The sequence below is a fragment of the Phaeodactylum tricornutum genome, chromosome 28 (genome assembly GCF_000150955.2).
Source record: "Phaeodactylum tricornutum CCAP 1055/1 chromosome 28, whole genome shotgun sequence".
Lineage (NCBI taxonomy): Eukaryota > Bacillariophyta > Bacillariophyceae > Surirellales > Neidiaceae > Phaeodactylum > Phaeodactylum tricornutum.
The window spans coordinates 148,374-176,090 of record NC_011696.1 but is presented as its reverse complement, the minus strand read 5'-3'; the positions used below and the strand labels follow the sequence as shown (position 1 = coordinate 176,090).

The following is a 27,717-nucleotide window of genomic DNA, read 5'->3' as shown; positions in this document are numbered from 1 at the left end:
GGAAGGGTTTTCACTGATTGGACAGCGAATGCCGAGATGGAGCCCCTAGCTACAGAAAACTGTCAAAATGGACCTTCCAGTTTGTACACGGGATTGCCTGCACGGCCTTGTCGATAGGATTCACTGTCGTCCTTTTTAAGAAAAGGTCTGTCGGTAAAGGTTCGTGATGGACTCAATCGATAGCAGAATGATCATGGCATGTGGAGCGCACCGTCCGTAGTAGGCAGAAAAGCCACTAAAGAAACTGCGGGGTCCTTCGTTCTTGGCCATTTGTACGGCGCAGTCCACCACTCCCTTGTAGGGCATTTCTCCCGTTAGGGGGTTGGGCTTCATGGCCATGAGACGCGACTTCATCACGTCAAAGGGCAAAGAAAACAAGGCGGCGGTGAACCCGGCGGTAGCGGAAGCACCGAGACGGGTGGGGAGAGAGGGTCCGTTGGTCATGGGATCGTTCAGGAGCGCGGCGACGACTTCCTTGGCTTGATCGTAACAAGCCAACATACCGACGTTCATGGACATGCCGCGCAGAATGTTGGGCAAGAGACCCTGTAGGAAAGGAAAATAGGAGCAAGCACCAGAAGGGGGAGAATAGCGTGAGCTGTAGAGAAGCAGGCCAGTGACTGAACGCAGCATGTAGGGTTCGAGAAAACTCACTTTGTACAGCGCTCCTACGCCTTCCTCTTTGGAAGTTCGCAGCAAGGCATCGAAAACGTTTTTGTAATTCCGTCGGTCTTGCGGTTCCGCCATTCCGTCCGACTGCAAGCGTACCAGGGCAATGTCGAAGGGCGTGCCAATGCAGACTGCTATACTCCCACTGAGCATTCCGGAGAGGGTCTTTTGCAAAAAGGAAATGGGTTTACCGTCGTTGAGTTCGACGAGCTTGTCGGAAAAGGTCCGATGCAGACCGATGCGAGCCGTCCCGTAGACCATTTGTCGACCAATTGCGGCGTCCACGCCCTTGTAGACGGACAAGGGTCCATCCCGAGTCACGATGCTTTTAATGATGCTGGGAAAGGATGGAATGGGCTTGCCGGGATTGAGCTGCCCGTAAAGCTGCATGCGGACTTTGGCCAAATCAATTGGGTGAATGATGACCGACGCAAAGGTTGCGGCGGATCCACCGCACACAAAGGGTTCCAAGGTCTTGGCGAGGGAATGGCTGTTATTGTTGGTGAGCGACATGGTATATTTTGGCGCAAACGACGTGATGTGGGGTGACCCAGAAAAGGAGAAAAAAGAAGAAAAGAAGAAATCAACGAGTGGAAACAAACAGGAGGAACCGAAAGATCGCTACGATGACAGATGCCGGAAAGGATGAATGTTGTTTGTTTGTTACTCTAGAATCAGAACCAAAACTGTGTGCGAATCTTGAACGTTAGGAGAGAGGGTGAGGAATGGTTTGGCCCGACCCAAAACCCACACGAGAATGTCCCCACGTTGCGACGTGCCGACGCGGATGGGGTTGGGACGAACAAACCACGAAACGGCGGTGTGCACATGCGTACGGTTCTTCCGCCAAGGACGGTCCCCCAAAAGTGCCGATCCATGGAGGAAGCATCGCCTGCTTTGCTTGCTCTCTAGTAGTAGAGCATCGTTTTCCGGGACGGAAGCACGAACGCACGCCACCCAATCGGGTGACGACGTGGCAAAAGTCATTGGCGGAATATGTCGTCAGGTCAACCCGGGTCCCGTGTATGTCCGTCTGTCAGTCATTGCGAGCAACCCATACGCGCCCAAATTTACAGGAACGACTCGGATCGGTCCCCAAAGGAGGAAATGATGCCGACCGGGAAAAACGGACGGATTGGGCGCGGTAGCGGGCTTGACACATGTGTGTGTGTGTGTGTGCGAACCAGCACTGCTTCCTCCAACAATTATTTATTGTCATTTGTTCACGAGCGACTAGCAACGAAACTTGACGACCCACAATCTCTGTTGCTTGCTTTAAGTTTTACTACGTCAAGGTAGGTTGTGCTGCCTGATTGCGGAAATTGTTCGTATTCCACTGTTTGCAATGTTGCCGAGCTTACAGTTAGCCGTTCCATTGATCCGCCACCAATGCAAACTCACTCCAATGCCTATTTTTGGTGCCCGCGCAATAAAGTCCGACCATGTTTTCCACCGTCAATGCGCCTCAACTCTCGAGCCTTCCAAAGAGCACCGGGGCCTTCGTAGAGCCCAGTTCCGAAGCGAATACCTCTCCAACAGAGAAGAAGATCGACTTTGGTTTCGATCGTGACGCTGGTAACACACCTACTCGTGACACCACACAAAACAGCAGTGTCATGTCGACGAGTCCAAACAAGGGTCACGAACCAAACGACGACGACAATCAACACTATCCCGACCAAACCTTCCACAGCAGCGAAATCGTCCGGGGCGACGAGGAGGGAACCATTCCGGACGAGATCCAAAAAGCCGCCGCTCAATTAGAACAGGCATTGGAGGAAACCGGTACACACACCAAGCGCCTCTTGCACGAAATTTCCGTGTTTTGGCAGGAGTCCCAGGCCATCCAAGAAGTATGGACAACCGTGCAGCAAGCGGAGCACGAGGAAGCCGCTCGGTTGGACCAAATCGAGCCGGATGTACAGGGCATGACGCGTACCGGCATCAACATGATTGGAAGTACAACCTAATCTCTAGACTGTGAACTTTAACGTTGTCGTTGACGCGACCATTACCTCGGATGCGCCATGGATTCGTTTAGTAGCGGACATCCACCTTGAAAATAGCGTACGCGACGGTACATTCCTGCACAAAACCTAGTTTGTAACAAGCTGCAGTGTCTTTTTGACAGTAGGTAAGAAAGCCTTTTGGTACGCGGACTGTCGTTCTGTAGTATACTGTGTGCATGTTGTGCACGTATCTACTGCCAAAAACGCGGGGGTGGGGTGCCGTTCAGGCATGATGCAATATCTTCTGTTACTGCAAGGGAGGGAGGGAGGTAGGTGAATAGGAAGGTAGGAAGTAATAGGTAGATAGCTAGAAAGCAGGATACGAAGCGGAGCACAATCTGACGTCATTCTCGTTGGTCTGAGTCCCAACACGACGTGACGTCATGGGTCACGTTTTTCACTGTCAGTTACATAAGGCTCGAAGAACATCCAGACGAAAACAAGGGATGAGGAGCGCAGACGACGGCGTTACGAACGCCTCACCCTACATGCTGACCGTGAACGATGTCGCCCAGTGCACCACAACGAGCGACAGGAATCAATCGTACCCAAACGGTTCAACACGGAATCAAATCTGTTGACCTTTCGCTTGCCCTCATAACAATTGTAAACGGCAAATAGAAAAGGAGAAACTCTCTCTTCACCATGTTTTCCCACAGCGCACAATCGCTTGCGACCAAAAATCTTTTCAGGGCTCGTCCGTGTTTATCCGCCACCGTCAATCCATACGCGGCAAACGTCTGGCAACAGCTTCGCTCCATATTCATTCAAACGGCGGACACTCCCAACCCCGAAAGTCTGAAATTTGTGCCTACCGGCGTTGCGGTTTTAACGGACAATCCGGATGGCAACGGTTTTTACGTAACGAAGAACGACCCCGCCAAAGAGATTCTGCGGAGCCCACTCGCCAAGTCGCTGTTCGACGTGGAAGGCGTCAAAGCAGTGTACCTGGGTGGCGACTTTGTGACGGTTACAAAATACGCCGAACACAAATGGAAAATACTGCGACCGCAGCTTTTTGACGTACTTATGAACTGGGCCGATTCGGAGAAGCCCGCCTTGCTGGAAATGCCCGAAATTACGGATACCACGATTATGGAAGACGACGATGAAATCGTGGCCATGATTAAGGAGCTGATTGAGTCACGTATTCGACCCGCTGTCCAAGAGGATGGTGGGGACATTCGGTACGTTTCGTTTGAAGAAGAAACGGGAATTGTTACAGTTGAACTGGCCGGCTCTTGTGTCGGTTGCCCCAGTTCTTCGGTAACACTCAAGCAAGGTGTCGAAAACATGTTGATGCACTACATCCCCGAAGTAAGCTCTGTAGTGTCGCTGGAAGAAGAACAACCGGAGGTGGTGAACAGTGTCAAGGTGGAAGAGTCGTCGTCCAGCGGGCAGCAGAAAAGCTATGAAGAGAGACTGGCTGCCGCTGGTATTCCTTTTTCGGATTGAAAAAGAAAAATAGCACCAGTGGCTTTTGCTTCATTGTATATGACGCATGTGTAGATTGAATATTGTAAACAATGCTGCTTTCCAATACATTGGTAACACAAAGGTCGCTGGGGGCAACAGTACAGCTGTCTTTCTTTTTATTGATTTTTTTTCTGAAATAAGATAGCAGCAGCCTTCATCGTCTGACTATATGATTCTTTTCTGAACAGCTTGATGGTCTACCATTGCGATCCTTTTCACAAGCGATAAGCTTATTAGTATTAGTCTAGAGCAAATTCCTTGATGCAAGCAATACCCCAAGTCTAATGGGCTGTGATTCTAAATGATTAGCTTCAGGCACAGTAGCTTTGTTGCCTAATCAAGTTGCGCAAAAATTAATAAAGAATTAATATAGTTTTGTGCCTCTAAAGTCACTACTCAATCAACCGGCTTCTGAAGACAGCACCAGGTGATGAAGACTTGTCTGGCTCTTGAGATACAAACCAACAAATATGGTTTTCACACTACGTTATGATTTACTGTTATAAGCTGAAAACAACTATTCTGTTTCATCCAGTTACACGGTATAAATAACCATCATGGACCATTTTCATCAATCCCATGGCATGGCATTGAACTTGCTACCATGGGCAAGTTTGTCATAGTACCATGGTTCTGAGCATGGTAGCGGTCAAAACGCACGATGGTATTTTGACATTCATCTGTACAATCACCGATCCAAACAATCAGTGTTGCAATCTGTGACCAAACACACATACTTGTTTTTGGCCAACTTGCCTTGGGTGCCACAACTCACAGTCATGGCAGGTGTGCAATCAGATATACCTCTAGACTGTGACTAGAAAGAAATTGCGCCGAGCAGCTCAGTTGGAGGAGTGATGTTTACATAAATGTAAAATGACATTGCATTGCTGTTAAGTGTAAGAGCGGTAGCACCCTCACCTACATTTGTCAATTACAGTTAACAGGAATTAAATAGCGTATGGTATTCACGATTACAGTTCGATTCTCAGCAACGTAAATCGAGTTTCCTGCTGCAGGAAGAGCCAAATGATGGTAGTCGGCGTTCACCTCGCTTTCGTGATATTGACAAGTCCAATTCTGTCGAAAGAGCTCTGTGCTTATGTAAGAGAGAGGATACGTCCAAGTAATATCTTGCCAAATGGATCAGTCGACTACTCCGGGAGCTCCAAACGGCAGCACTATACCTAATTCCAGAAAGCAGACCGCCAAGCCTCCATTGTGCGCTACCAGATCTATCAATCTACTGGATCATTTTCTGAACAATCTAAAGCCGGGCGACGGGGATTCACCAATGTCAACTCCCAAAGAATTGCAAACCAGACAAGACGCAATATTGCGAGTGGCGGATTTTCTCTTTGGAAGTACTTTGGACGGAGCACTTGCAATTCTGGATTCGCGCGAATCTCTCATTACCAGAATTTTATCCACTTCATCCCGACGACTGATTTATTTCTGCCGCGGCAAGAGTACAGGAAAGAACGAATCGCAGAACTACTTTTGTATTTTGCCAGAAAAAGAGATGGCGTTTCCTTTTTATTTTTGTTCTTGTCGATCCTTCTTCGAACGGAGTCGAGCATCCGTTGAAGCTCGACCATGTAAGCATTTGTTGGCTATCCTCCTTTCCCATGCTCTACATGTCAAGCCTTTACAAGTAGAAACCACCTCGGACGAAGACTTCAGTAAGCTCGTCGTCAATCGCTTAGAAATGTAGTAGTCCGCCTTTTACTCTGGAAATCAAGTTTGCGTTTATAGCTGCTGTATGGCACCGCCTAAAATTCTTTCCGCGTCTAATATTTTTGTCTGGTCGATCCGTAGAAGCTATACAAGCATACTTCGCGATCTCATTTCAGCCTTCGTTCTCAACTCTTGCTTTCTCCTGCTCTTATTTTGTTGAACGTCCAATCCAACTTGACACGGCGATACCAAATCCTTAACCGGAGACCATGTTTCCTCGCTATACGAAAGCAACGGCGGCGGTGCATCCCGATGCTCCTTCTCGTGACGAAAGTCCAATGACGAACCCATTTGAATTTCGGTATCCGTTTGCTCGTAAAGGGCAGGGTAAATCGAAGTTCGCTGTAGTTGTTGCTGACTGATCATACTGATTTGGTCCTTGAGACCCAAGATCTGCTTCTTCGCTTCATCAATAGCCCGTTGCTGTTTCGTCATATGTTCGTCCTTCTTCGAATTTAAAACCTCCATCATGCTCACTGTCTGGTGAAGAGCGCCAACCATGCATGAAAGTCGCTCCTGCTCCACCAATACTTCTTCGTAGTCATCTTGCGCCTGCTCCAATGCGGCTGCAAAACTGGTCGCGAATAGAAGACTATCAACGCGCCATCCCTCGTGATCATCAAATTTGAAGTCTTTAGAGTGACCCAAGTACTCGTCAACAGCTGCGCTTACCGAGAAGTCGGTCCAGCCGTATTCTTTAACAACAGATTGCGCGCATCGGCGACTAAGATTGCTTAACGCATGAAAATGCTTTTCAGCATTTTCAGTTTTTAGCTCTTTGATCAATGATGTGAAACCGATAGCTGCCTCGGGTGCAATATATGGCATGACGAGCGAATCAGTGAGTTCCAAAAGTAGCTCACCATTTATTTCTTTTTGATGTTTTTCCAAATAACGGCATACGACCTCGCTAAGGAAGCAGCTCAAACTTTTGTTGTCCCTTTCGAAAGACTCCAGACACCGAACAACAACGCGGAAAAGGCACAAAGGAAGTCTGATTAATTCTCTCATGTCAATTTGTTCAAAGTTCTCTGCACAGAGACGTCGTGATGACTCCAGAAGACGCTCATCTTTGTATTCAGAAGCCGCGCAGAGGTAAGCTGGTCCAGTTTTGAAATTTAAGTCTCGCTGTATAAACTTGTTCACTGCAAGGACCAGAGCCTCTATCTCAAATTTTTTTGCTAAATGACGTAAGGATACTGCATTGTTTGTTGAAATGTTTTCAACCGTGTATGAAGAAGAACCGTCATCTTCATTCACAACAGGCAACAACGACGGGGAAGTCAATGTCGAAGCCGCCGTTAAGACAGTCCCACCGGACGTCATTTTCCCGCATGGTGCATAAATGAAGTCTAGCAACAGAGGGAAATTGTCTGCATCTTGCTGATTGAGTTCAACTTTTGTGGTCGACAATTGCTGGCGTTTGCTTCGTTTCTTGCTTGGAGTCTTATTTAACATAGTCCTTGAGAAGAATTTGCTTGCTCTCGATCCAAAACACATGATGTTTTTATGCACATGATAGGATGCTGCCTTAAGCTCATTTGTAACCACGACAACTGTCCAATCTGCACAGTTCTCGGCAGGATCGCCTCGCCATGTCAAAGGAAAGTCGTCTTGAGACTTTGATTGGAAAAGTTCCCTCTCACCTTCGGCATCGAAATAGCCATATCCTGTCTCCTCCTGAGCTACTATGTACCGGTCTTTATCTGCCATTATTTTATTTTGGTTCGCGCTGTTAGCAACGAAACAAGTGAAAAGAAGAAGAGAAGGATATTCGCTTCGGAGTGATTTTTGTTCTTTCTTGGCGCCAGTTGATTAGGTACATCCTCGCCAAAAAGTGAGGAGCAGATGATCCTCGTATTCAAAAACCAATGTCCCCCGACATAATATATATTGGAAAAATATCGAATGGCTTAAAATTCCGTTTTTATTGACAATTTCAATATTCAATGGACCCTCTATACACTATGGAGGCTTTTTATTTGGGACGTCGAATGAGACACATTCGAGATTTTGGCATACCAGTAGATCTCTATTTCTCACCTCTCAATCTCCATGCTTCCCTGACTGATTGTGAAACAAATAGCTGACAGCCAGTATCAGATCAGCGAGGAATGTAGGGAACTCATAGTCAACTCAGGATAATCTAGAAGAGGCAGCGGAGAGTACGTAGCAATCCAGAGGAAGATAAACCCTGTATGGAAGTCGACCAATTGTATATCGCGCACCACTTCTACGGCCTCTAAGACCAGGACAACAGAAGCGATGCTGGCTTTCTCGCTTATAATCTTGGTTCTTTTGGTAGCATGTGCTTTTGCGAATGCTGGCTACCAAGAACGTAGGAGGAGAAAACCGTGGGAAGAATACTTGACATGGTTCACGCCAGATTCTGCGACCAGCGCGCCATTGGATTCACCGACTACTGATGCCTCATCACAAGCCCGCAATGGTACACGTTTATCTATCACAGATATGACGTGCGGTTTCTTTCAGCAAGCACTGAATCATTTCGACCTTCCCAGAGGTCAATCCGGTACTTATCAGCAACGATACTGCGTATACAATGACTTCATGGTGAACGAGACTTCAGCGCCAATCTTTCTGTATACCGGAAACGAGTCCCCACTAGAACAATACATAAACCACACCGGTTTGATCTGGGAATCTGCTGAAGCGTTTGGGGCGCAAGTGGTTTTCATCGAACATCGATATGAAGGACAGAGCCTACCGAGTCCTTTCATATCGTCATGTATGGCCTACTCTTCGACGATTCAAGCTTTGGCTGATTTCGCTCGCTTCGTCGAATTGAAGCTTTTTGTCGATACGGGCGACTTTTCTCGTCTTCGACGCCGACCTGTGATCGCATTTGGTGGTAGCTACGGAGGAATGCTCAGTGCGTGGCTACGAATGAAATACCCAAACACGATTGCTGGTGCCATTGCTGGATCTGCGCCAATTTGGGGGTTTCCTAGAAATTTCCCCAGCAAAATCGATGCTGCATATCGTGTAATTCAGCATGGACTGCAGCAATCGTATCCACCAACTTTAAAACCACTAGACAATAATCACTGCGCGACGAACCTCCTGGCGACATGGCCTCTCATCAGTGCTCTCGCTCAGCACCACGAGGGTTTGCAGCTACTCACGAGCTCCTTTCGTCTATGCGAAGTCTTAAAGGATGGAGACACGTTGATTGACTGGGCCCAGAGTCCTTGGTTTGATCTTGCCGAAGGGAGTTTTCCTTACTCGAGCAGCTATATTCCGTTTGCTCTCACCCACAAAGACGCCAAGCTTCCTGCATGGCCTCTACAAGCGGCATGTTGGACGGACAGCGACTTGCACTTGGATTGGGGAGTAAAGTTTTTGGGCAATCGGTCTGATATACGGTATGCTATCGAGTACGGCGATAGTGGAATATCTCTTACTGTTGATTGGGAAAACGTTGTTGCCGATTGGGCAAATATTGAGAATATCTCGAAACACCCTATTGTTGTGGGTCTGCTCGAAAGCGTGAGAGATTCTATTTCTGTTTGGTTCAATGTCACCAAAGATGTTGATTGTTACGACCTCCTTGCTGCTCCAAATTCATTGAAGCAGTCTGTTGTCCAAGGACGCGACAACTTTACTACTAGTCGCTTCCGCATCGCACAACGAAACGGTGTCTCGGAAAAAAGGCGATTGAACGAAGCGCCGTCGTCACAATGTGAAGAAAAGATGAAGACTGGGAGCTGGAATTCCCTGTGTTGCAATGAAGAAATGAACTTGATCATAACCGAAGCCCTTGGTCTCGGGAACGATCCTTTTTGGCCCCCGTCTCATCCACGAGGGACTCGAACTTATGCTGATGTAATTCGGTGGCGAGGCAACGCTACCGACAATAACGAGTTCTGTGCGGATCCCAATGGCATTTTCGGCTACCCTCTGGACGCGACCGACCCGTGGTCTACCTGGTACGATACCATCTACGGCGGGACGGAGATATCGTCGCACTCCAATATTATATTCTCTAACGGATTACTGGATCCCTGGAGCGCTGCCGGAGTTTACGCTCCCGGTCTGGATCCCACGGTGAGCCACGCTTACCAGAATCACGGACCAACCACGGTTCCCGGACTGTATACACAAAACATCTCACAGGGTAGTGATAGCATGATTGCGCTCTTGATTGAATACGGAGGGCACCATACGGATCTTATGTATGCGAGTCCAGCCGACCCTCCTTGTGTTACGGAAGCCCGTGTTGTGGAGAGACGCTACATACAACGATGGATTGACGAATTTTGGACTGTGACAAATTGAAACTAAGACACTCTTACATTCCAAAAAGGCACATATTCCTTACACACACACACACACACAAACACACACAATGGCCATTCCCGTGCCGCAAGTCAATTGCTGGCACGAGACGGCTACCTACAGTAAAACAATGAACGTCTGCTTTCGCGTCGCGGCTACGCCTCTTTCCCGGCATGATCCAGGGAGGGATGCAGCACACTGACGGGCGAAGGCATCCGCTCCCGTGCCACGGGCTGGGAACCGGGTTTGGGCAGCGCATCGGGTACGGTTTCGTCCGCCGCCATGATTCTTGCGAAGCGGTCTCGACAGGCGTGACACGGTCCGGCGGGGATCATGAGATGTGTACGACGCATGAGTTCGTGCATGGGGTGCGGATAGCCTTCGTGTGTATCGTTACGAATGTAGAGTTCCAGTACCTGGCACAAGGCCGCCATGGCAACGACCGATGGCGCGTGGCCGACAAAGAATCCGTCGACGAGGGCGGTATCCAAGTAGTATAGACACTGATCGTTGATTGCGGTGTGCTGTTCCACCGGATAACAGCGGACGAGGACCCGCAAGAAGATGTCCAGGACGTTTTCGGGTAGGGGCGGATGGAGGCGCCAGGTGAGCGCGTCCAAAAGGTGTCGTTCCATGCGGAGGAGTTGGTCTCGACTAAAGAGACCCCGACTCGTTCGCAGCATGGTCTCTACCGAAAGAAGTGGGTGTCGTTGGTGTGTTTTGATGGCGAGGTAAAGGGCACTCATCATGAGTAACTGCAAGTCACTCTTGGAACAGGACCAGGAGGAAAGGTACCGATCCAAGAAATGCGCCGCGGTGGCAGCAACTTGGCGAGGAAGTTCGAAGTAATCCACCACTGCACCACCCGCAAAGGAACAGTCGAGGGAGGGTGTCAGTACTTGTCCACCCAAACAGAAACGTCCACACGGATTCACTCACGGTCGGATCCCGCAATGATACAGGAACGTGTCACACATTTGACAAAACACACAAATACGTACGTTGGATGGCCCATTTCACCATGGTACTACGAGCTTGGGAACCGAATTCCCACTTTGCGTCCCGCTCGATCGTCATTCCCTTGGAAAACTTGGTGACACTACTTGTATGCGGATGCCGAGGTCGTGGAACGGCATCCTCGAGGTATTGGGCGATGCGGTACGGCGTGGACTCGTGGATGAAGAGGATCCGCAAGTGATCGACGAGATAGTCTTCGTCGGGCATACTGCCTACAAGAGAAGAAGAGTAACGTTAATACACGTGTTTTGTGTGAATATGTGTTGGTAAAGGGTGCGTGTGAATGCAAGCGCAATCGAGGAAGTAAAGTACGAGAGGGACACGAGTTTTTGATGGATCAATCAATCAATCGTCCACGTTGATCGGTACGGACAACATGCTACGAAAAACCTCGGGAACGAATATAGTATCTCCCGCCGACACCCACACACCGTTTGTGTGAGGTTGGGAGGGCTCGGGACCCATCGAATTTCCCGCGCACCCAAATCCGTTCATTGACGCGCGGCGTCTGACGGATTGCGCACTCTGGGATTGGTTCCAAACGAGACCCGGTCGACAATCCGGTACTGAATTGGATAGGGGGCTACCCGTTGGCGCGCTTTTGGGTCACGCACGCCCGCCTTGCGTCCGAAGTATGCACGGACACACAATCACCGGGATCCTCGACGACCATGGTCGTCCCGAACGCCACACCCAATTTCCTTCCGTACCGTGCCGTCCAGTTCCAACAACTGATTCCTGTAGCCCTGTCAAGTTTCGCCTACAGCGAAGCGTACGTACACGGTACGACGGTAGGGACCGCTTTCCAACGATAACCCAAAATGACGACGACACGACGACAGATCGTTCGAGCTTGCAAGGCCCGAGGCTGGACGATCCAGCCCGCGGCTTTGGCTGGCGTTGAAGCATACCTGGGATCATCCCGGGACGGATCTTTGGAAGATCTTCTCAACGTCGTTGCCGAACGAATACCGGGACAGACTTTAACGGGAGACTTGTGGGACGACATTGCGGGAGAAGCGGCGGATACCGGTCGATCCGCGTCGACGACGATGACGACGACGGATGCGTGGGATGGTTTGCAAATTGTCAACGCATTCCAATCACCCAAACTAGTATTCGAAGTCATGCGCAAAAACTTTGCCGTGGACGAGAAGCCGCGCTCTTTGTTTGGTACTGCAGAAGATAAGGTGCGTCGATACTCGAGACCGGTATAGGTGTTGGAAAGAGCAACTACGAGTGCACTGTCTCACCAGTCTACTGTCTCGCTCGTTACAATGTCTCTCTCTCTCTCAAACACACATGTGCATTATCGTGCGACATAGATCTCCATGCTGGCCCAGCGCTACGCCATGGTGCACCAACGCATTCTACGACACAAGCTCTTCCGACCCGCAGATTTACACGCTCGCCAACAAAGTATTCAACACAAGTTGACTCCGGTGGAATCGCTGCTCGGGAAGCATGACAACCAAAGTCTGCTCATACTGGGAATTCTACTACAGATTGAAGAAGGACAGTGGTACCTGGAAGATCCTACGGGACAGGTCCAAATATCCTTTCAAGACGCCAGCGCCGTGGACGGATTCTTTGTGACCGAGCATTGCATTCTCTTGGTCGAGGGTATGTTCCGGGATGGTACATTCTGCGTGCATCGTTTGGGTCATCCCCTCCTGGAGTCTCGCGAAACGTCCTTACAGACCATTCGACAACAAGTCTTTCATCCCAGTTTTCGCAAACCCGTCCTCACGGTCGGTAGCATGACGAAAGAATCCTCGTTGGTCGTTCTGTCGGACCTGCACTTGGACCAACCCCGCGTGCTACAGCAACTCGAAAGTTTGTTCGCCACCTACGACAAGTATGCTCCCGACCGACTCCCCCTGTTTGTTCTCATGGGAAATTTCTCGTCCACCCCTCAGTCGCACCCTTCCCAGCTCACTCCGCTACTCGACGAATTGGCAACCCTCATTGGATGCTTCGCGAATCTGCGAGCCCACGCGCACTTTTGTCTCGTGCCGGGTCCACACGACGGGGTTGGGTACGTCCTACCCCTGCCCGCGCTACGGAAAACGCACGCCCTGGATAAGATCGCACACGTACATCTGGCTTCCAATCCCTGTCGTATCCAGTGGAGAGACCAAGATATCGTGGTCTTTCGTTACGACTTACTCCACCTCTTTCAGCATCACCAGATACGTTTGCCCGGAACCGACCGCGCCGCATCGGACGATGACGACCAACATGGCCGCCAACCACATTGTCGCTTGCTCAAGACCATTCTGGATCAAGGTCACGTCACACCGGTCGCGGGTGTTCCCATCTTTTGGAATTTGGATCACGCTCTTTCCCTGTATCCCTTACCGACGGCACTGATACTGGGCGGGGACACCGCCACGCAAAAAGACGCCTTTCACGAAGTTTACGGTGGAGTCCACGTGCTTCATCCCGGCGCTTGGGATGACGGGTCGTACGCGGTGTACACGCCGGGACGCCCCGAGACAGCCATGGTGGCAGACGAGGAAGACGCGCCCCGCGTCGTCGAATTTGGTCGGGTGGGCGACAGCGTTCCAGCCGAGGCCTGAGTAACGAGCATCGTGACAGTCTCGTACCGTCGTTGTATCCAAACGACTACGCTTGCGTTCGTCGGACCCACCGATTCAGAGGCTTCACTGTATATGTCATTCAAAGGTTATGAATGTGACAAGGTTTGTTATCTATTAGGCTGCTACAACTATTTCTACTAGTAGAACTACTCGCCTTTGAAGGTTTTGGAAGAATTTGCCGAATACACTCCAAACGGTTGATAGTCCTTCTTTCGCCTCTGCTTTTTCCGGATGGCCTTGTCCATTTCGTTTGTCCGTATGACAAAGAGGATCATTTCGATAAACAGCATGAGGACGCCCGAGACGACTCCCACAATAACCTTTCGAACGTCAACCGCACCATGCAGCTGCCTCGCCAAAGTAGCTTCCGACCGAGGAAATACCCAGTCCAAGATACCACCCGCAAAAAAGAACATGAAGCATCCAAAGGAGAGCGGGGCGATGATCATGTTAAGCCCGATCGAAGCGGCGTACGTCATGGAGCGTGTTGTAATATCGTCATCCATGGTGGCGGTACCAAGATTGGACGTCAACTTTGTATACTTGGACTCTTCCTGTCGGAGCTTGAGACGTTCAATGCGTTCGCGGAACCGGACCTGTGACGGGGAGAGATCGTCTCGCGAACATCGTTGGGAAAATACGAGGCTCGTTTGAGACAACGCCGCATCGATCCGATTGGAATCCTCCTGAATCAAAATCTCCATAGCCTTTAGCGATGATATCGGAATGTAAAGTGATTCATCGCCGTGATCCGCTTTTGGTTGCTGATTCGCGAGCAGTACAATACAGGCTTGCTCCACCGTCGACACGGCAGCATCACCAGGAATTGGAGCAACGTCAGTTGGGAGAGATCTCCCCGAAGCTTTCGAAACTGCTTTCTCTAGTAGTTCGTTCAATGCTGGTGTTGCTTTCACGCCTAAAAGACGCTTGCGAATTCTGGGCGATGCCGTTGCCATGGTCGATAGTGTTCATTTGTGTCTATCAAAAATGCTGCGACTCGCCGACTTTCAGTTAGCGTAGATAGGTGCCTGTACTCCGTGTCAAACTCGTTTTGGCATTGTCCTAACCCAAACTTCGTGACATTCCAGATTCCTTGGATCTCCAATACCGATTTTGTCGAACGGGAGTGAAATACTCCCGTACTCACAGTTACTGCTTTTTCGCGTTTCCTTTCTGTGTTCGATCGCTAAAAAAGACCATGGTGTCTTCTGATGCAAACGGTGCCATCGTGCAAGGTGGACCTGCGACCAAGAAAAGCACACTTATCTCTTCGAGATTGTGGGATATCTTCTCACCACCTCCGATAAACTCGGTTACGGCAAGTGCTATAACAATAACTATCGGCGACGTCGAGCACCCCTGTGCTCCCTCGATCGGTGTACCGACATCTTTTTCAGATCCATCGTCTTCTTGCTTGCGGGGCGTTCTCGATTACTCATTGTTGACTCGTTCTTTCACATAGGGAATTCTGATGCCTCGCCTTTTGAACAAAAAGCGACGTCGTCGCAAGATATCTTTAGAAGTGCACCGAACCTACCGCTCCCCAACGAAGTTCTACGACGAATGCTTCGTCCGGGTGTTGGAACCAGCCACCAAGGCAGGGCGCCGTGCGGCTCGCCGTCGCGCTCGCCACCGCACTTCTGGTCAGCCTGAAGCGTCTCTGGCTACCATTGACGCGGAGGATGACGAAGATGATGGAGACGAAGATTCTACCGTTGTCCCGGCCGAGTATCTGGACGGGGCCCGGGATGAAGAAAACACGGGTATTGAGGGGTGGAGAGCCAAGTATCGTTTCCCAATCAGCGGGTTAAAGGTCAAAAATACTTACAAAGATGCTGTTATTGTCGCGATTCTGCTGGGAAAACTCAAGCAGACTCGAGAACTTATTTTTGACAGCGTGAGTCTTGCGGAAGATTTTTGCAAGGTCTTGGAAAAGGAGCTGGAAGGCGAAGAACAACGGGCTGAAGCTAAGGTCAAAGCGGAATTTGGCGATATCGTCATGCCACAGGGCGAAATCACTTTGCTGATGGAGATTGTTTCGGGTTGGAATTTGCCGATTGGCGACTTCGACAAATCAGACCCGTTCGTGATCTGTATGTTGAACGGCAAAGAAGTTCACCGGACCAAATACATCTCCAAAACGTACGTTTTGCGAACGCTGGAACACTACACGTTTTCGAGGATTCTTGCTTACCACTTCGTCTCTCTGCTGACAGGTTGGATCCTATTTGGACACTCAAGACGGGATCTTTGTTCCTACTCACAATAAATCCGAAGGAGCTCTTCCTCAGCGAAGGCCTGCTCTGCCTCGTCATGGACTTTGACAAGGTCGGAAAGAACGAGAAGCTTGGGGCTATTACAATTCCTCCCCGAGTTCTTTTTGATTCAAAAGGTGACCGTATGGAATTCAAACTTGGGCCCCCTCCTGGGAAAACTGGAGAAGTTGACGGTCATCTGGCTATACGCTGTCGACGGGCGTCCGAACACGACATCCACTTCTTGAAAGACTACGCAGATTCGCAGAAACGCAATGCCCTGCAAAACCGCTTTCACAAAGAACCCGCACAGAGTACAGACACGAAAGGAGGCTCTGGCAATATTGCCTCCTACTTTCGCAGGCAAAGTCGAACGGTCAAGGATGGCAACGAGGAAGTCAAGGAGTACAAAGTTCGACCTGGTCCACATCCGAAGCGCAAAGATCAAACAACATGGATGACTCATGATCAGGTGGAAAAGGAGAGTTTGAAGGAATCAGAGGAATGGATTGATACAGGCAGTGGGAAACTCGGGCGACTATTTGTCGAAATTATTGGATGCGACGACCTTCCAAACCTTGATACCGGCGGACGCAACAAAACGGACACTTTCGTCTCGATTGTGTACCAAGATTCTGTAGTTTCAACAGACATCATCGATGACTGTTTGAGTCCTCGATGGATGCCCTGGACTAAGCGTGCGTTCATTTTCCACATCATGCATAGCAGCAGCCAACTCTTTCTTGGAGTTTTCGACTTCGACGAAGGTATCAATCCAACTGACGATCACGACTTGGTTGGACGTGTTTCGGTCGATTTGACGAACTTACGCAAAGACACATTATACACTTTAAAGTATAACATCTTTACGACAGCCCGCATGGCAGATCGCAAGCGGCGGGGGTCGATCACGGTACGATTGCGTCTCGAAATTGAAGACGACCGAAAACTCTTACTAAGCAACCTGGAGCCTCCGCCTGACATGTATGTCAACGTGAAAAAGCGCAAAGATTTCCGAGTAGTGCGATACACATGCACGGGAAAGTATGACATGACGAAGTATGATATGAAGTACATCAATTCGTAAGTTTGTCCTGTAAAGTCGTTCGACCATATCGTCGGGTGATTTTTTCTGATAAACTATCTTTGTCTTTTTCAGGTACATCGAAGAGCTACTGTCAATCCAGCATGTCCTATATTACCTACAGGATGCACTCATGGTATTGATCTTGTGGCGTGGAACGCTACCAATTGAAATTCGTGGCGAAACGTACAAGTTCCCTGTTCACTCTCTATCTGCTTTTATTGCTGCAGTTTTGTTGGTAGAGCAGCCCCAATTGATCCCCTCGCTGTTTTTTGGGTGTATTGCTTGGTTAATTATAGCAATCATGGACTACCGCCAAAACCTACCAGACCTCTGGAGTCGTTGCAAAACTTTTCGTGAGTTCATATACATACTTTTTGTCGGAAAATCACCTATTTCACCTCACAACATCAAGCAATACGAGCAATACGAAGAAGCCAAAAAGTTTCTCGAGGACCAGCAAAAACGTATTGAAGAGTCGGAGAAGGCAGCTGAAAGAGCGTACGAAGAGTCTGTCAAAGCGCAGGAAGAGTACGAGCGAGAAATGGAAGAAATTGGAGAAGCAGATGTGGACATTAGTACGAAAACAGGTGGAGTATCCCTCGACCCTTTTAAACCTATTTTATTTCCCGTCCAGCAAAATCTTGCGCTGATTTGTCGATATCTGCGACATGTTCGCTACGTTCTGTTTTGGGAAGAATGCTACATTGCATTCTGGGTTTCTGCCGGATGTCTTCTGCTGTCAATTATCTGTGTGTTTATTCCTTGGTTCTTTCTGATCAAATGGACGTCTCGATTTTTGGTTTGGTTCACATTTGGTCCTTGGATGAAGCTTGTGGATGTCTACTATGTTGGCAAGATAAAGCCACCTACCGAAGCGGAGATTCAGGAGAAGAAGAAACTGGATCGAGAAAAGCGCCGTCTTCAGACCTCCGCCGCCGCTGCAAAGGCTCGGGTTAAAAGAGAGAACGCAACAAAGCTTAAGGCTATGAAAAAGTACATGTTTGGGAGGTACATTGCCAAGGTTCCAATTCTAAAAGAAGACCGTTACCGTGACCTTCCATTACCCTCCTCCACTGCCGTTCCATACCGCCCTAAGCCGCTACCGTTGTCTGAACTCGCGATGCAGGAAGCAGGCTATCATCGAACTCGCCTTCCCGGCCAACATCTAGTTGGTGACATGATTCCTAGGGTGAGTCTGACATAAAGTCTCGTCTTTTATGAAAGTGGAACTGATACTAACACATCCATTTGATTTTAGGCGGAAACTCTAGGTTTTACAGAAGCTCCAATAGGCCAAGCAACTGCACACCCACGTCTTGTGGATAAAAAGCGGCCCGGTGGTAATATCTCTTCAGGTTTGGAGTCGACCACTAGTGCTTATGCCAAGATTGGATCGCTCATTGTTGCGGCTGGTTTGATTAGCTGGTTTTGTGTCCCTGTATTTGCCGCGATGGCCGAGAAAGTTATCAATTTCTTCTAGCCTTCTAAAACTTTTTTAAAACATAGGCACTTGATGCACTGATTTTTGTTTGTCCTTGCCTCTATGCCTTTCAAAATGATTGCCATTGATCAAGCGGTTTGATTGGATTTCGGTAGGCCTGGCCAACAGGAAAAACTTGCAGTTACATAGCAAAGAGTTTGTCCACCTAGTGCTTCTATATCACCTACATTCAACAAGGAAAATTCCTTGTCCCTTTTCATCTTAACTTTCAAGTTATTTGGCGGTGTTTCTTTATTTCATTCTTCATCTGGTTCGCAATTGCTCCTTTTCTTTCTGAAAAAAAGTCATGTCAATAGAGTAGTGTCGCAAAGCAGGATGTGGCAAGGAAGGTAACACTAACTGTCACAGTTTGGTATGGTCTAGATTTGTGTCAGCTAACAGTAAATTACCTTTAACATTGTGTGATATTCCATCCTTGGCTCTGCCATCTTGTCTGTTCTGGGCAACGTAACATCAAATTAGTTTCTGCAATGTTCTGGGGTGAAGATGTAGGGCTGATTAAGCAAAGGGAAGAAACCCAATCCAAATCAGTATAGTGAGACCAATTACAAGGTCAGTGCTTAGTCCCTTTTGTGCCACATTGAATATCCTTTCTGGCCTGATAGTAGATGTTGGAGAATTTTAGCATTTGGGCAACAAAGAAATGAAAAAATATATCATACGGGCAAGACCTCAAAATGAATAATGAGGGTTTAAAGTTAACAGTAAATACTTTTGTTTGGGTACCACAATTAGAGTACAATCCAAAATTCTGTCCAATGTAAGATCATCATGAGGGTTTAATATGGGGTACGGTATTCGTTTCCGGAACAAAAGAAAAATTTGGGTTCAACCCTGGGCATCAAACCTACGCTATCGAACGATGCCATCCGTAAGACACCGAACCGATGAAGCGATCGACCCCAGAAAGACTTCGCCATTGCTGATTCTTGCTCTTGACATCGGTGTTGGCAGTGCTCGGTTATTGCTTTTTTTCAGCGTTGAAAGATTCTTTTTCGCAGCTATGGTTGGGTTGCGGAAACTTGACGCGTTCGTCAAGACGCGGCCCGAATTGCGATCACAAAGTGCCGTTGGTGGAATGATCACACTGGTGGCTGCGACGGTGTCAGCCTTTTTGTTTGTGGGTCAGATTATTCATTACATTATTGGAAATCCGAAAGACTCTCTTCTGCTTTCCAAATCCGTATCAATTCCGCTCATTCCTCTCACCAGCAACTACCTGACAACAAAGATTCTGGAACGAGCAGCCAAACTCCCTTTGGATATGCTGATAACTTTCCCCTATTTACATTGCAGTCAGCTGGATTTCAATCACGATGGAGCATCGCTGGCAACAAGCGAATTCCAAAAGCTACATCCCAAACACTCTCTCACGATGCGAACACCATTCCAGCACGAATTATCAACAGCAAAGTTTGAAACCAAAAAGGGACAGGGTTGTACCATCGAGGGACACATCCGTGTACCTGTGGTCGCAGGAAAGTTCGAGATTACTCTCAACAAGCGCACGTGGCAGCAAGCTGCCAGTATTCTGAATCGCCAAATGTTGATGCAAGTTCTGGGTGCCACATCCGAGCACACTTCATCCAATGACGAGCTCGGTGACCGCTACAACTCCACACACTTTATCCACTATATTCGTTTCGGAGATTCCTTTCCACTCAATATAGAGAAGCCCTTGGAGAAACGACGTCACATCTTCCGTAACAAGTATGGCGCAATGGCGGTGCAAGAGATGAAGATCGAGCTCGTACCCACCTACACGTCCACATGGTTGCCGACGTCCAGTCGACAAACCTACCAAGCGTCCGTTGTAGATAGTACGATAGAACCGGAGCACATGGCGCAAGCCGGTGCCTCTTCGTTGCCTGGCCTTGCTGTCCAGTATGACTTCTCGCCGTTGACAGTTTATCATACCGGTGGTCGTGACAACATATTGGTGTTTTTGAGTTCACTGGTGAGCATTGTGGGTGGTGTCTTTGTTACCGTCGGCCTCGTGAGTGGCTGTTTGGTACATTCGGCTCAGGCTGTAGCGAAGAAGATAGACTAACGTTAACATATTTCCTATTCTATGAACTCTAGTGTAAGCTTACATAATGTCATTCTTAGATAACAGCAAAACTGGTGGTGATGACGTAGGGCATGTCTTTCAACGGAGATGAAGGGCAAAGTCTGGTGTTGGAAACACAAAAATCATCGTATGCCGATCTACTTTGCTGGCACGTGACAGACTCTAATATGAAGTCTACATAGAAGGCCATGCTTGGGAAGACTGCTATATAATTTAGCCACTTGCTTAGGCAATGGTCGTACTCCCAAAAAGGTTTACAAAAGTGATTACTGTATGGTAGCTTTGAACTCGTTCCCGCTTTAGTTAAATGAAAGTAGGTCATTTCGTCGCGATATGTATGTAGGTAGTCACGCAGCGACCGCCAGGCACAATCAGTTCCAGTACGGTACCCGCAGGAATACGTCAAATCCGGGAATTTGTATGCAACGGACGAGCTGGATTCCGCTGCGACGCACCGGTGTCCAATTGCAACGACAACGACAATTTGTAAGAGGTTTCGATCGATCGATCGATCCATCGGTGAATCGTTCCAATTAGACTGAGTTTCGCATCATTCCACCTCCTGTGCCTTGTTTGCTTTGTTTCTTTTCTCCACTAAAGGCACGGACACAAGTATGCACACAGTGTACAGCCTACGGCGATTGTTAGTATGAGCACAGTAAATGGACTGGTCAGAGAGAATACGAGTCGAGAAAATATCAGGAATCGCGCTGCGTTGGCATTAATTACCGACGACGAAATGACTACGGCGGCTTCGACCGATATGCAGGCTTCTATCGGCTCGGTGGAACCAGTTTGTCTGGAAGGCACCCTGCATTGTCGAAAAGGTCGCAATTCTGCCTTTAGTCCGGCCTTCTGGAAACGGCGTTTTTGCTACTTGGATTTGACGGACGGTGGTTCGATTACTATTTACAAAGAACCTCCAGAGTACGCCATCCATCGTCAGGCACAAGAGCACCATCAGCATCATCAATCCCATAGCGATACCGACACAAACGAGTCATCTTCGAAACCTTCGGCAACGGTGCTGCGAACTGTGTATTCACGATTGCAACGCTCGCTGTCAGTACCTTCCTTAAAGTCTCTCGCAGATGTTGGCAAAGTCGACATTCACATTCCTGCCCAGATGCCTTGGAAAGTGAAGGATGTGGAAAACGACTCATCATGTTTTGTTCTTGAGATTCCAACCAATGGTGAAGAGGGATTTCCCTTTGCGGACCACTCGGATGCCGCGAGTTGCTCTCTCGATCAACCCCACAACTCCTTTGCGGACGATGGTTTACATTCGATCGAAGAAGACGAGGAGGAAGACGTGGACGAAGGTTGGGGTCACCTGTCCTCCATACAAGAAGGAAGTGTGGTTGCCGAAAGCGAACTTCACGACGACATTGTACGAGCCAGAAACCATGGACGGCCAATGAGATTGTATTTTCGTTGCAACAAAGGCTACAGCAACGAGAAGGCACTCTGGCTGCGAGCTTTTTCGCGTCTCGGGCGGCTTTCAGATGATGTTCGCCGCAAAAAGAGCCTTCTTACTTCGCTGAGAACTCCGTTGCATTTGATGGGGCATAACCGGATGCGGATCCGTAGCCAACGAGATGCCACTTTTGCGAGCGATACTCGACAACTAGATCTAGATGAGACGGACACCGAATCCGTGGACTTCCATATTGCCAACGATGTGGAGCACCAAGTACGGGGATACGCAGGCCGGGCCAGCCGTGATAAAGAATTCCGTGTCCTGCCAACCTACGCCTACCCACATCGTTGGATGACACACCGGGAAATGAGGGATGACATGGTATTGCCTGCGGGTCAGTTTCATGATCTCCGCACACCCGATTGCAAAGAGAAGGAAATTGGCTCACTGCGTGTTGAAGTTCTCCAGTGCATAGGATTACCAAAACTAGACCGAATGGCGGAGACCGATGCCGTCGTATACTTGGTATGTGGATCCTACGCCTTCGCGACCGACATCATTCCAAACCGGGCCAATCCCATGTGGCTACGGATGGCTCGTAGGGCTTGCATTTTTCCTTTGTTTCACGCGTATGCCCGACTATACGTAGGAGTCTTTGATGACGATGGAAAAGGAGTGAAAGATGATTTCGCAGGTCGTGTTGTGGTCGACCTGGCGCGATTGCGACCGGGAACATCGTATGATGTGACTCTTCCCTTGCGACTATCGACGCATGTATATTCTCGCCGACGCCGTGGGGCTGTTCGATTACGATTTACTTTAAACTGGAACACGGAAAAGGACGCTCTCCTTTCCTACTTACCAAAAAGTCTCAAGATACCTCTGCCGCAAAATTCAAAGCCCAGGACGGGTATAACTGTTGCGTGTGCAGACGAGAAGGCCTTTCGGAATGTTGCTATCACGATCCATGGTGCGCACATCCCCGGACGCTTTACATTTCAGCAGATGAAGGCAGCAATCCGAGAGATCAATTTCACGCGCAAGTATATTTTTACCTTTATCCGGATAGAGCTTCGGGATACTCGAACCTGGCAATATCCCGGTGTTTCAGCGTATGTGTTCTTGACCTGGATGCACAGCATCTACTCAAATGCATTTTCCTTAGTACCGGCATACTTTGTGCTCTACCTACTTCTACAACTGATGCGAACATACGTCAAGTATGGCATAGACGGTCCTGGTCAGCGTGGTTTCGTTCCACCGTCGTGGGAGGAAATGTTCACTTCCCTTTTCCGAAAACGCGATAAGAACTACCGTCCAATCGAACCGCTTGAGCTTGGCTTGCGCCCCTTACCTTTAAGACGCCGAAGGACTCCAGAGTCAATGTTGAGCACGTCACCATCTGTCTTTGAACAGTTCAACTACAAAGTCTCGACACACATTCCGAAGGGCAAGTGGTTATTTCGTCTACTAGGGTTCTTACCAGACCGAGACGATGCGCAGCTCTCTATGGAAGATGATCATCTTGAATTCCCTTTTGCAAGTGGAAAAATTTATCCAAAACTGAGCGTGAAGGAGGCTCTCGCACTGCGTAAAGGAGAGACGGAGAAGGTTACGCCTGAAATTCCGAATGCGTCGTTTCAAATTTCTACTACCAAGCACGGAGAGGTTCATTCAATGATGCCTAGATTCGACATGGAATTTGATCTCCTGAGGAAGAACTCCTCCGGTTTCAAGGACTACGATTTTGAGGAAGACTATTTTGCTCCGAGGAAGGCTGTTGCATACACCGGGAAAAAAGCTGGAAAGAAGGCTGCCTCCACACTAACCTACGCAGCATCAGAGATCACCGAACGTACGGGCCTGCACAATGTCGTTTATCCAATTCGTGATGGGATTGGGATGGGTTTAAATCAAGTGAGAGATGGTGTAAGCTCTGGCGTCGACATGCTCAATCCAAGGCACCATAGAAGATCTAGCAGCTGCGAACCGGAAATACTCACCTCGAGCTTCAAGTCGCATCAGAGATCGAGCGACGAGGATCCAAATGAGCTTCACACAGGCGAGAATCGGTGGCTACGGAGCAGAAATTCAACAGCACTAAGCTGGAGTTTCGATCTTGAAAAAACAAATGATATTGCGGTTACCAACGTAACAAGCGTTCACTCTGCTCCGCCCAGTGAAAACACTTCTGAACCTTCATCTCAGAATACCAATGCAGTCGTCCCGGAGCAAAACATTGACGTGGAAGGTCCAAGTTCTGGGAAGAAGTTGACAGATGATCTTGATGAAATCAAAGACAAAATGCACGAACTTACGTGGCACAGGTTTGACGACAAAGCCTATGTTCTGAATAAGACTGGTTCACTGTATTTTGGAGATTCCAAGAAACCCGAAAAGCGACGCAAGACTGATGTGCCTCGAAGACTCGACAAGCTGCTCCATCTCGGCCAGTACTCGCATTCAAATCCGTTTGTGGCCCGGGTTGGTCTGTATGTTGAGCCAATAATTGGTTCCTCATACAGCTTCCTCTGTTTATTCCGTGCAGGCTTCAACGTTGTTACATGGAGAGATCCAATGCTAACATTTTGGTTGTCCCTTATATGCGGAGTTCTCGGCTTGGTTCTTTTTATTTTTCCATGGAGGCTTTTTCTTTTCATTTTGGGAGTTCTTCTCGTTGGGCCGCAAAATTGGGCAATCCGTGTTCTTCGAGAACGTGGCCACTTGCCACCAGCCAAGCTCTCGCGATCGGCAAAACACCGCCTAAATCCAGAAGACCCCCAGTCTAGTCAGAAAGATGAGGAGAATCACAATTCGTGGAAAGACCAGCCTGTGTTTGCTTGTCATCATCGACCGAACCGGAGTGGGCCGGTTGGTCCACCGAACGTTGATCCCAGGGAAGTCCATCGAGTCGTAGTTCCATACAGTCCTCTGATTTACCAACGCTTTTACGACTGGCCTCCAGAGCCACAATACGCTCAAGTGAAGTGTGATCAAACGGAAGATGCTCGCCGACGCAGCACCTCAAACTCTCCTTCGTCACGGGGTCGCGGGATTAATCGGTTTCGTCGCCGACACAGGCGACGCGGCGTCTCTTTGGATCGTTCCGTGTCGTCTTCTCCAAGTCCGAGGAAAGGGACATCGTCTAATGAAACCCTTTGGTCTAGCGTTGGTAAGAAAGACACGTAGACCTACTTTGGAATGATAGTTGATTTAATCTTGTCAAAGAAACTATTGCGTCTATCTAGTTTGCAGTGCCGATCTAGAATGCTATCGTTACCATACGGCTGCTTTGGTCAAACGATGACCGGCTCGTCTTAGGTTGTCCGAAGAGGAGGACTGACCAGTACCACAATATCCCCCCTTACAAAGAGCATCCCCACTTTACGAGTTTGCTTCTTGACAATTTGTTCATCCGTCTCTTCATCAATCTCCGTGCTCGTAACTGTTTCCTCAACGTCGCCCAAAATCATATTCAAATGCTGATCATACCCCTGAAACGGTAAAAACAGCTATTGTAAGATTCCCAACGACTTTCTTGATTAATCTCTTACAGAATGTGAAATTGCTCCACTGAGGCACTATCGTTCGCGATTTTTCCTTGGCTTGTCGAACCGGTACAAGCTCCCCCATGACACGTACATGAAGTTTGCCTCTCAGCTCTCTGTCACCCCGGCATTTCACGTATACACGCTCATCGATCGACAAACGAATTAGATCAAGAGGTTCCTCCATTTCTGAAAACGGTTTGTCTTTACTAAATGTAAGAGATAGTAAAGAGTCTATTGTTTGGGGTTGCCGCCTTCATGTAAGATCGAGAGCATTAGAGTTGGGTCTCGGCGGCGGCGGTCACGCTCACTGCTGTCATCATGGTCGCGAAGTTGGCTGGCGGCCTGGTCTTCGTCCGATCATTGCACACTGCGTTCCCCTGTCAATCTTGTATGACAATTGAGTCGTGACTAGGATAGGTTCCTAATGGTGAAACATAGATACCCACTCTAGCTAGTGTGAGTGTTCATGACCTCAGTTCACTAAATTTACTGGTTTTACCGCTTGAATGTTTCAAGCCAATTATATATCATTCTAAAAAATAATTATTCTAGATATGTAAAAAGAGATGTTTTCTGAACACGAAAAATCTGCTCGATCTTTGGCCCAAACCCCTTTATCAATAGGAACGAGACAGACAGTCGAGCGACATTTCACACCCACATTCCACATCTTTCTTGTTGGAGCGATTGGACTCTCGTGTTCGAGCGAGCTGCTCCACCCAAAGCCCCAGGATTGAAAGTGCCATCCAGTCCCTTCGGACGAGGAGCGACAGCCTCTCTTTCTTCGTCTGTCCATTGCGGTGCAGACAATAATGACGAGAAAGGATTGGAAGTTAGATCCCGAGGCAGTCCGTCGACGAGCTGCATCCGTCCAAGGATGCAAAGAAGTCCTTTTGACGCCTGATCTCAATCCAGCATTGTGTAGTTTCCTGGTAGGCATTGACGATTCCGGGTGTCAAGTGCAGAATCTAGCTCGCGTCAATGTATACGCGGATACCGGAACGATCGGAACTTGCAGGATTCAGCAAGGCGAAGTCCGTGAGGTGTTCCGGCGGAACATCAGCGACCTCAACTCCGTTGAAGGTATCCTTCGCAATCCTCCCACAATTACTATCATTGATGAAAACATCGTCGGCATGACGGACACGGAAAGCCCTACGACGAAAGTATCGCTACAGACAGGAATTGAATTAGCGGACGTCGGGCTGGCAATTTTGCAGGGAGAAAAGGAGAAATTAAGAATGCATTTGGAAGCTTTGGACGATAGGAGTACATTGGACGACTCCTCGCGTTCCGTGACGTCGGTGACGTCTAGATCCGAGTCTTCCCTCGGCCTTGCCGGTATCGAATTTCAATTTAGTTTACCCCCGCACAATATGAAACATGTGGATCAGTGTTTGGGTGAGATTATCGCTATGAACAAGGTTGTTCGTGGAGTTGCGACTAACGGAAAGGGAACAGTTTTCTTGTACGGGAACGCCGGTGTCGCATACACACCAAACATTCCGAGACCACTCTATTCCAAATTGAGTCAATTAAGAAGTTCTGCAATTACGCACAGACCAAGGTATGTATCGCTCGGAACTCGGGACCGGTACTTTGTATCGTTTCATGATGCAACTTTTGCTTTCAAGGGACCGAAAGGACTCGAACGTGACCTAAAAAATTCTCCCAAAACCCCAAGGTCAGTTGCATTCGGAAGTACGTTTGACACATACTTTATCGTTTTCGACGACGGCTCGTGGAAATGCCAAGGCCGGGGACTTCCTAAAGAGCTCGAAGAAAAATTGGCGACTCGAGGAGACCGCGATGATTTGACTATAGTCAACCTTGGCCCAGCAGGAGAGTGGTTTCTACGAGCAAACGATGGTAAAACGTGGTGGGGCAACGTCTCCGAGGAATTGAACACGGCCATCAATGACCTTACCAATGAAGGCCACTACCTCAGCTTTGTCGATTTTGGTGTTGATGGTAGCTATTTAATCAGTTATGACTGATCAATTGTACCTAAATGTAAATTAC

At 48.6% G+C, this 27,717-nt stretch overlaps 14 protein-coding genes across 14 annotated transcripts; 9 read left to right on the top strand and 5 right to left on the bottom strand.

Annotated features, from left to right (window-relative positions):
* Positions 1-135: 135 nt before the first annotated feature.
* PHATRDRAFT_23908 (predicted protein) lies at positions 136-1,519 on the bottom strand (the record flags this gene model as incomplete). Its single annotated transcript, XM_002185105.1, has 2 exons — positions 655-1,519; positions 136-546 (listed from the first exon to the last, which is right to left on the bottom strand). The coding sequence occupies exons 1-2, from the start codon at positions 1,180-1,182 to the stop codon at positions 136-138; spliced, it is 939 nt and encodes a 312-aa protein (XP_002185141.1). The 5' UTR covers positions 1,183-1,519.
* A 592-nt stretch (positions 1,520-2,111) lies between these two features.
* Positions 2,112-2,639, top strand: PHATRDRAFT_41194 (predicted protein; the record flags this gene model as incomplete). Its single annotated transcript, XM_002185189.1, has 1 exon — positions 2,112-2,639. The coding sequence occupies one exon, from the start codon at positions 2,112-2,114 to the stop codon at positions 2,637-2,639; it is 528 nt and encodes a 175-aa protein (XP_002185225.1).
* A 783-nt stretch (positions 2,640-3,422) lies between these two features.
* Positions 3,423-4,007, top strand: PHATRDRAFT_16693 (predicted protein; the record flags this gene model as incomplete). Its single annotated transcript, XM_002185188.1, has 1 exon — positions 3,423-4,007. A coding segment is annotated over one exon (585 nt), but the record flags the coding sequence as incomplete, so codon positions are not given.
* Positions 4,008-5,295: 1,288 nt separating this feature from the next.
* PHATRDRAFT_41192 (predicted protein) lies at positions 5,296-5,868 on the top strand (the record flags this gene model as incomplete). Its single annotated transcript, XM_002185187.1, has 1 exon — positions 5,296-5,868. One exon carries the CDS (start codon positions 5,296-5,298, stop codon positions 5,866-5,868), a length of 573 nt encoding a protein of 190 aa, XP_002185223.1.
* A 19-nt stretch (positions 5,869-5,887) lies between these two features.
* On the bottom strand, positions 5,888-7,700 carry PHATRDRAFT_50277 (predicted protein). Its single transcript, XM_002185104.1, has one exon. It carries the CDS (start codon positions 7,602-7,604, stop codon positions 5,976-5,978), a length of 1,629 nt encoding a protein of 542 aa, XP_002185140.1. The 5' UTR covers positions 7,605-7,700; the 3' UTR covers positions 5,888-5,975.
* A 663-nt stretch (positions 7,701-8,363) lies between these two features.
* On the top strand, positions 8,364-9,212 carry PHATRDRAFT_16711 (predicted protein; the record flags this gene model as incomplete). Its single annotated transcript, XM_002185186.1, has 1 exon — positions 8,364-9,212. A coding segment is annotated over one exon (849 nt), but the record flags the coding sequence as incomplete, so codon positions are not given.
* Positions 9,213-10,345: 1,133 nt separating this feature from the next.
* On the bottom strand, positions 10,346-11,414 carry dsCYC11 (predicted protein; the record flags this gene model as incomplete). Its single annotated transcript, XM_002185103.1, has 2 exons — positions 10,346-11,046; positions 11,192-11,414. 2 exons carry the CDS (start codon positions 11,412-11,414, stop codon positions 10,346-10,348), a joined length of 924 nt encoding a protein of 307 aa, XP_002185139.1.
* Positions 11,415-11,878: 464 nt separating this feature from the next.
* On the top strand, positions 11,879-13,789 carry PHATRDRAFT_50274 (predicted protein; the record flags this gene model as incomplete). Its single annotated transcript, XM_002185185.1, has 3 exons — positions 11,879-11,998; positions 12,050-12,397; positions 12,533-13,789. The coding sequence occupies 3 exons, from the start codon at positions 11,879-11,881 to the stop codon at positions 13,787-13,789; spliced, it is 1,725 nt and encodes a 574-aa protein (XP_002185221.1).
* A 167-nt stretch (positions 13,790-13,956) lies between these two features.
* PHATRDRAFT_50273 (predicted protein) lies at positions 13,957-14,766 on the bottom strand (the record flags this gene model as incomplete). Its single annotated transcript, XM_002185102.1, has 1 exon — positions 13,957-14,766. The coding sequence occupies one exon, from the start codon at positions 14,764-14,766 to the stop codon at positions 13,957-13,959; it is 810 nt and encodes a 269-aa protein (XP_002185138.1).
* Positions 14,767-15,281: 515 nt separating this feature from the next.
* PHATRDRAFT_50272 (predicted protein) lies at positions 15,282-18,666 on the top strand (the record flags this gene model as incomplete). The annotated part of the gene is made up of 4 exons (XM_002185184.1): positions 15,282-15,952; positions 16,027-17,148; positions 17,225-18,341; positions 18,411-18,666. The coding sequence occupies 4 exons, from the start codon at positions 15,282-15,284 to the stop codon at positions 18,630-18,632; spliced, it is 3,132 nt and encodes a 1,043-aa protein (XP_002185220.1). The 3' UTR covers positions 18,633-18,666.
* Positions 18,667-19,437: 771 nt separating this feature from the next.
* Positions 19,438-20,717, top strand: PHATRDRAFT_50271 (predicted protein; the record flags this gene model as incomplete). The annotated part of the gene is made up of 1 exon (XM_002185183.1): positions 19,438-20,717. The coding sequence occupies one exon, from the start codon at positions 19,438-19,440 to the stop codon at positions 20,701-20,703; it is 1,266 nt and encodes a 421-aa protein (XP_002185219.1). The 3' UTR covers positions 20,704-20,717.
* Positions 20,718-21,291: 574 nt separating this feature from the next.
* PHATRDRAFT_50270 (predicted protein) lies at positions 21,292-25,386 on the top strand. The gene has a single exon (XM_002185182.1). The coding sequence runs from the start codon at positions 21,374-21,376 to the stop codon at positions 25,331-25,333; it is 3,960 nt and encodes a 1,319-aa protein (XP_002185218.1). The 5' UTR covers positions 21,292-21,373; the 3' UTR covers positions 25,334-25,386.
* Positions 25,387-25,461: 75 nt separating this feature from the next.
* Positions 25,462-25,879, bottom strand: PHATRDRAFT_42364 (predicted protein; the record flags this gene model as incomplete). The annotated part of the gene is made up of 2 exons (XM_002185101.1): positions 25,462-25,638; positions 25,787-25,879. 2 exons carry the CDS (start codon positions 25,877-25,879, stop codon positions 25,462-25,464), a joined length of 270 nt encoding a protein of 89 aa, XP_002185137.1.
* Positions 25,880-26,436: 557 nt separating this feature from the next.
* On the top strand, positions 26,437-27,692 carry PHATRDRAFT_50269 (predicted protein; the record flags this gene model as incomplete). The annotated part of the gene is made up of 1 exon (XM_002185181.1): positions 26,437-27,692. Exon 1 carries the CDS (start codon positions 26,508-26,510, stop codon positions 27,690-27,692), a length of 1,185 nt encoding a protein of 394 aa, XP_002185217.1. The 5' UTR covers positions 26,437-26,507.
* Positions 27,693-27,717: the final 25 nt, after the last annotated feature.